The sequence below is a fragment of the Cibotium barometz genome, chromosome 63 (assembly GCF_041138505.1).
Source record: "Cibotium barometz isolate CiBa-2024 chromosome 63, ASM4113850v1, whole genome shotgun sequence".
NCBI classification, from domain to species: Eukaryota; Viridiplantae; Streptophyta; class Polypodiopsida; order Cyatheales; family Cibotiaceae; genus Cibotium; species Cibotium barometz.
In genome coordinates this window covers 34,314,853-34,322,560 of record NC_141108.1, presented here as the reverse complement: position 1 = coordinate 34,322,560, position 7,708 = coordinate 34,314,853, and the positions used below count along the sequence as shown (strand labels likewise).

The following is a 7,708-nucleotide window of genomic DNA, read 5'->3' as shown; positions in this document are numbered from 1 at the left end:
GAAAAAACTTTTTCACCAACTAGATTAAATAAGGAAAAATATTCACCTTGGCCTCACCATTTTCTTCTGACAAATCTTGGCCTTTAATGTCAAGGCAACCAAGAATCTCAATCGATTATTCAAAATTGACTTGTAAAAAATATACCGAAAAGCAGTTCTTTGAAAACTTTGAATTTGGTGTAGTGTTAAGTAGTTAATGTAGGGTCTATCAACATCAAGAAAAAATGTGGAGACGATTGGCACACATGTCGACCATGTACTTGTTTATTTTTAAAAAATTTCCCCATCTCTTATTATTACACTATTAAATTATCTTTGTATTATTGTTTGTTCTTCACATCACATTTCCTACTAGTCAAGTGTTTGGAATTCAAAAACTATTTTTGCCAAGCCTTACATGAGTCCTTTCCACACCATGGGTGAAGAGGTGATTGTGGAGAGTGGGGAGAACTTTGCGACTGTGCTTGTTTTTAGTGATGATGATGTTGTAATCCAGTAGTGGCAAAATTTTATCTTTTTGTTGCATTACTTTTTTGTTCCAATTCACAAGGCTAAGATTGATCCACATAAGGTAATGCCATCTATCTATCTTTTACAGAGCTTGCACCTACATGCCACATGATGAATTTTTTAGGTGCAAGCCCTCTCAAGGCTACCCCTCTCTCTTTTACACCGCCAATGTGGCATGCAGCCACCTTTGTCACCTCCGTAGGTTGCAGGTCCTCCATGACACCTCTATCACCCCTCCACCTCTCTGAGGCACAGGTTGTAGGGTGGCCATACGTTCAATGCGACGGGGAGAGATTTCAAAAGTATGTGCAAGAGAGTCTACATGTGTGTGGGTTTGTTGTTGTGTGTGGCTGGTGAGCTAGCCTCTCTCCCCTCTCTCAAGTTCTCTCTCTCTCTCTCACCTTATTTTCTCACTATGACCTTATGTTCTTGCTGGATGTGATGTAGGTGTTCCTCCCGTACCCTCCTCAGTGTGCTGTAGCGCACGTCCCCTCCTCGGTGTCGTAGTGCGCCTCCCCTCCTCGATGTCGTCCACGATAAGCCCAGATTTTCTGGCACACACATTTTTCGATACCTTACCCGCTTCACCAATTGCTCGATCATCACGAGACACCCACTTCACAAGGTGTTGGCTACCTTACCCGCTTCACCAATTGCTCGATCATGAGACACCCACTTCACAAGGTGTTGGCTAGCCGTGATCAACTTAAATGTTACTGTCTTATCTCCCTTAGTTGAAAGCATGTCTTCGATGGCTGAGAAATCCTACTCCACCCCCTGCTACCAGCTACTAACCAAGCAACTAATGCTTGAGAAGCTAACGTTGGAGGCCCCTTTGTTGGTTAGGACGCCTCCCACAAAACAGCTGGAGCTTTCCAATCTGGACCAGATCTATGACTACTACAATTCAGCTACACTCTTCTATCCGCCTCCACATAACACTAGTACTGAGAGCATGGCTTAAGTGCTGAGGGTTGCTCTGGAGACCCTGCTTTTACACTTCCCGTTGGCGCGGCGGCTGGTCGCTTCAAGTGAACCCAAAGGAGCAATGGCTGGAGGTGGAGGGCAATGGGAAGGGCATTCAATTCATAGCCAGCTATGTCGGCCTCGCTTTTGTTGACTTAGGAGATGTCTCCACTCCTCATCCAGCTCTCGACCACCTCTTTGCTTGCCTCCGACATGAGGATCACATGAAGCCAAAATGAATCAAATCCCATGTCAATCTAGCGCTAACAAATTGACCACCATTAATCTCAACATACAAAGTAGGATCCGAGCCATGTCCAAAACCATACACGAGCATGTCAGCCAGTTCACACTACATCATCACCCAAGTGCATGGACCATGCTTGCCATTAAGGGCACACTGTAGCAAGATCGGCTAAGGGCACACTGTAGCAAGACTAACCATACACGAGCATGTCAGCCAGTTCACATGAGCATGTCAGCCAGTTCACACTACATCATCACCCAGTCCATGGACCATGCTTGCCATTAGGGGCACACTGTAGCAAGATCGGCTAAGGGCACACTGTAGCAAGACTAAGCCGATCGACTACTATACAACTGCCATATAGGTCATATACCTACAAAATGAAAGCAAGGAGAACAATCAACATACTTGCTGTGTACTGTGATCTTGTCCTTAATAACAATCACCTCATCAAACTATCATGCATTTGCCCCCATATATCTTAGCAAGGCCTGTAAACACAACCCCTTAACTTCAAAAACATTAACAAATTGCACCCCATCCTACTCAAAGACCAACTTGTTTCTTGAGCACTAGATAGCCCATAGACCATAAAAACACCAGATACCCAACATAGTAGCCATCACATCAGACATATTAGGGTACACTCAAAAAAGCCAAGCACATATATGCCATATAAACATGAGTACCTCCCAAACCCATTAGGGTACACTCAAAAAACCCAACTTGTTTCTTGGCTGGTCGCTTGTGGTGGCTGGTTGCTTGCAAGTGAACCCAAAGGAGCAGCAGCGGCGGCTGGAGGTGGAGGGCAATGGGAAGGGCGTTCAATTCGTAGTAGCTGGCTATGTCGGCCTAGCTTTTGTCAACTTAGGAGATGTCTCCACTCCTCATCCAGCTCTTGACCACCTCTTCGCTTGCCTCCGACTTGACGATCACATGAAGCCAAAACGAATCAAATCCCATGTCTAACAAACTGACCACCATTAATCTCAACATACAAAGTAGGATTCGAGCCATGTCCAAAACCATACACGAGCCTGTCAGCTAGTTCACACTACATCATCACCCAGTCCATGGACCATGCTTGCCATTAGGGGCACACTGTAGCAAGACCAAGCCGATCAACTACTATACAACTACCATATAGGTCATATACCTACAAAATGAAAGCAAGGAGAACAATCAACATACTTGCTGTGTACTGTGATCTTGCACCCCATCCTGCTCAAATACCAACTTGTTTCTTGAGCACTAGATAGCCCATAGACCATAAAAACACCAGAGACCCAACACAGCAGCCATCACATCAGACATATTAGGGTACACTCAAAAAAGCCAAGCACATATATGCCATATAAACATGAGCACCTCCCAAACCCATTTGCGCAAACGCATCGAGAGATCCCTAACAGGTGGACAGTCCCAAAATAGATGTTTGGGATATTCCACTGTTGCCCTACACCTTTGGCATAAGCCTGAGCCCACATCCCTGCTGAACACTTAAGCCCTAGTTGGGAGAGCGCCCTCACAGAACCTTCCCCACCAAAGGAATGCTTTTTGGTATTTTGCACTGCCACAGGCAAGTGAACCTTCCCTTCCTTACTTGGTTCACTTTCTACACCACAACATATTAAGTTCTTGAAACCAATAGGGGTCCCAACATACATAAATACTCTTCGAACATGGTTGTAACAATTTTGCCTCACTAGGCCATGGCTAGTCGATTGACCATGAAGACCAAGTATTTTGTGTATTTAAACAAAGTTTCTCAACCCCTTGTAGCACCGTACTGACCAGGTTTAAATCTCTAGAGTTGACAATAGATATTACCTTGACCTGTTGCCTGGACATCCAGCCCAGCAATGGGCCATCCCAAACATCTGCCAAGACCTTCATACCCTTGTTATGAAGCCTTGTTGCCACCAATAAATCCTCATTAGTGAAAATCTCTTTGACTAGTGGGGGGATCACCCTACATTCCAATATAACCTAGAGTTCCAAGTAAACCTAATTGAGCCATTCGATGTGAGGACAGAAAGGGCAAACTTCTAGTAAGTTAAGAAAGATTGAGAAAAAGGGGCACCTCTACACCTAACTAGAGAAAATGACAAGACCTTGCTAACCCAATCCAAAGGGAGCCATCCCCCCCTTCCCCCTTGTGATAATTTCTCCTCTAGTTACCACCTCCTTGAACATGATAGCTCAGATCTCTTCCTGCATCAAGCATTTAGCCAACATCTTTGCTATCATTGCAGTTACCTACTTTTGAGGATCAATGATTCCTAGGCATCTTAGTGCTATTAGTCTAGAACATATAGACCATTTAACACAAGGCATTGGCCTCTTATAAACATTATTTCTCCACAAGAATGCCTTGATGGGATCGAGAGCTTTACACCAATGTCCTTTCCTAATGTCCAAGATAGGGTGGAAGAATTGAGAACAGGGGATAAGAATTGCTTCAAACACTCTAATCCTGCCCATCAGAGAGAGGCATTAGTGCATGACCATTATCTAGTTTTCAGCTAAACCTTCTACATCATCCACTCCACGTGTTGCTTATTTGTAACCCCAACGTCCACCACTGGGTAGCCCAAATTCCTAAAAATAGTGCCCTTCTTTATTATCTCGCCATCCCAATAGGAAGGGTTAAAACTCTCATCTTCAGTTAATGAGATCAATGTTGATTTTTCGATATTATACTTTGACCTAGATACTATTGCTAACACAAGTCCCATGAATGTCATCAAAGGGTTGTGTGAAACTTTATGGACAACTCCTTAATATCTATCATTATTTGAACTCGTTGGCGAAAATGTTGTGTTAACATTGGTCAAGTGAACATGTTTTTTTTTGCTAACGTAAGTTCCATAAATGTCAACCAAGGGTTATGTACTAAGAAACCAAAAAAAAAACATCTTTTTTCAAGTGAAAATGTTGGTAATGTCATAACAACCCTATTGTTCTGGATGGGCTTCTGGATGGGCAGAGAGACGGACACGTGTTTGACTCCACTCGTTTTTGTTTTAAATGCGAGAATTTTATTTGTACCAAGCAGTGTTTTTTTTTAAAATGCTAAACTTTTATTTGTACCAAGCAGGCAGTGTTCTTACTGATGAGAGCTGGAGCCTGGAAGTGTCTTTACTAATGACAGCTGGAAGTACGATTGGATCAGGATACCTTACCCGCTTCACCCGTGACCCACTTCACAAGGTGTTGACACAATTACTCGATCACGAGACACCCGTGACCCACTTCACAAGGTGTTGACCCAAGTTTTCGCTAGCGCGTGATCTACTTAAATGTTACCGTCTTATCTCCCTCAGTTGAAAGCATGTCTTCGATGGCTGAGAAATCCTACTCCACCCCCTGCTGCCAGCTACTAACCGAGCAACTAATGCTTGAGAAGCTAACGTTGGAGGCCCCTTTGTTGGTCAGGACGCCTCCCACAAAACCGCTGGAGCTTTCCAATCTGGACCAGATCTTTGACTACTACAATTCAGCTGCACTCTTCTATCCGCCTCCTCTTAACACTAGTACTGAGAACGTGGCCCAAGTGCTGAGGGTTGCTCTGGAGACCCTGCTTTTACACTTCCCGTTGGCGGCTGGTCGCCTGCAAGTGGACCCAAAGGAGCAGCGGCTGGAGGTGGAGGGCAATGGGAAGGGCGTTCAATTCGTAGCCGGCTATGTCGACCTGGCTTTTGTTGACTTAGGAGACGTCTCCACTCCTCATCCAGCTCTCGACCACCTCTTCGCTCGCCTCCGACATGAGGATCTACAAGGAGTCATGGAAAACCGCCCTTTAGTTGCTCTGCAGGTGTTCCGCCAACTCGCTTGTTATTTCTACTCAGTTCCATGTGATTGCAGTACATCTTGTATGAACGCCGCCTTGTTGCTCTGCAGGTAACCAGATTCAAGTGTGGGGGTTTTGCCCTTTCCATGATCAGCAATCACACAGTGATGGACGGCTATGGAGCTTCTGTTTTTCTGCAGAACCTCTGCTCCATTGCAAGAGGGGACGGCCTGGTGGCACCCATGGATACAAGCAGCAGAAGACAGCTCTTGAAACCGCGCAGCCCACCATTGCCCACTTTTGTCCACCCCCATATCGTTAGGAAATCGAGCGGCTCGGCTCACAACTTCACCACGGGGATAGCAAACAAGTTCAAATTTGGTGCAGATGATCTCAACAAGCTAAGGGGTCAGGTTCGGGCCGGACACAGCGGCCTCACCACTTGCTCGCGTTTCGTGGCTCTTGCTGCGCTTTTGTGGAAGGCCAAGGCCAAGAGTTTTCTCGAGAATGTTGACAGTGAGGGCGGACACCACGATAAGTGCCATTTGGTTCAGCTACGAGTGCCGGTGAATGTGAGAGAGAGGATAGTTCCCTCTCTCACGCGGGGGTACATGGGAAACGCAGTGTTTTGCGCCACAGTTCATTTTACCCTGCAGGACCTATGCGAGAAGCCGCTGGGCTTGGTGGCAGAGGAGATTATGCGTGCCCTGGGGAGCGTAACACCTGAGTTCGTGCAGTCTCAGATTGACCACATCGAGCGGCTGGGCGCGCTTGAGGCACAGCTTTTCGGCCTCTCGCTGCCGTCCTTGGTGGGACTGCCCTTCTACGACACTGACTGCGGATGGGGAAAGCCTATCTACTGCGCCCGCCCTAGCAAGCAACTCACTAATCGCCTAATCATCTTGGATGGTGTCGGCGGTGACGGTAGCTCCTGGGATGTGCTCGCCGTTTTTTCAACCCAAGCGGAGCGCCTTGCTTTCCAAGAGGCTATCTCTAATTTCCAAAGTATAGCCTGAAGGAGTACGGTGTCAAATAATATGGCATTTGGGCATTTGCAAATGGCCTCTTCAACTTTTTAAGGTTGCTCTTGTTTATTTAAATTTTGCGATATATGTATATATATTATGTCAAGGCTAACAACGCAGCAATTCATACAGTGAACATATCAAACACATGAAGCCAAAATGAATCAAACACATGAAGCCAAAATGAATCAAATCCCATGTCTAACAAGCTGACACCATTAATCTCAACATACAAAATCCGAGCCATGTCCAAAACCATACACGAGCATGTCAGCTAGTTCACACTACATCATCACCCAGTCCATGGACCATGCTTGCCATTAGGGGCACACTGTAGCAAGACCAAGCCGATCAACTACTATACAACTAAGCCGATCAACTACTATACAACTGCCATATAGGTCATATACCTACAAAATGAAAGCAAGGAGAACAATAAACATACTTGTTCTGTACTGTGATCTTGTCCTTAATAACCATCAACTCATCAAACTATCATGCATTTGCCCCCATATATCTTAGCAAGGCCTGTAAACACAGCCCCTTAACCTCAAAAACATGAACAAATTTGCATCCCATCCTGCTCAAAGACCAACTTGTTTCTTGAGCACTAGATAGCCCATAGACCATAAAAACACCAGAGACCCAGCACAGCAGCCATCACATCAGACATATTAGGGTACACTCAAAAAAGCCAAGCACATATATGCCATATAAACATAGACCATATTAGGGTACACTCAAAAAAGCCAAGCACATATATCCCATAGACCATAAAAACACCAGAGACCCAGCACAGCAGACATATTAGGGTACACTCAAAAAAGCCAAGCACATATATCCCATAGACCATAAAAACACCAGAGACCCAGCACAGCAGCCATCACATCAGACATATTAGGGTACACTCAAAAAAGCCAAGCACATATATGCCATATAAACATGAGTACCTCCCAAACCCATTTGCCCAAACGCATCGAGAGATCCCTAACAGGTGGATAGTCCCAAAACATATGTTTGGGATATTCCATTGTTGCCCTACACCTTTGGCATAAGCCTGAGCCCATACCCTTGTTGAACACTTAAGCCCTAGTTGGGAGAGCACCCCACAGAACCTTCCCCACCAAAGGAATGTTTTTTGGTTTTTTGCACTGCCACAAGCAAGTG

The 7,708-nt window shown here is 45.4% G+C and overlaps 1 protein-coding gene across 1 annotated transcript; it reads left to right on the top strand.

Moving 5' to 3' along the window:
• Positions 1 to 4,996: 4,996 nt before the first annotated feature.
• LOC147603982 (acyltransferase GLAUCE-like) lies at positions 4,997 to 6,686 on the top strand. The gene is made up of 2 exons (XM_086796119.1): positions 4,997 to 5,540; positions 5,627 to 6,686. Exons 1-2 carry the CDS (start codon positions 5,058 to 5,060, stop codon positions 6,530 to 6,532), a joined length of 1,389 nt encoding a protein of 462 aa, XP_086652245.1. The 5' UTR covers positions 4,997 to 5,057; the 3' UTR covers positions 6,533 to 6,686.
• Positions 6,687 to 7,708: the final 1,022 nt, after the last annotated feature.

Bases quoted from the DNA above. Each gene is read 5' to 3' on its own strand.
- LOC147603982 (XM_086796119.1), top strand. From the start codon at position 5,058: ATGTCTTCGATGGCTGAGAAATCCTACTCCACCCCCTGCTGCCAGCTA. The intron at 5,541-5,626 runs GTGTTCCGCCAA...GTTGCTCTGCAG, and splicing joins GCCCTTTAGTTGCTCTGCAG to GTAACCAGATTCAAGTGTGG.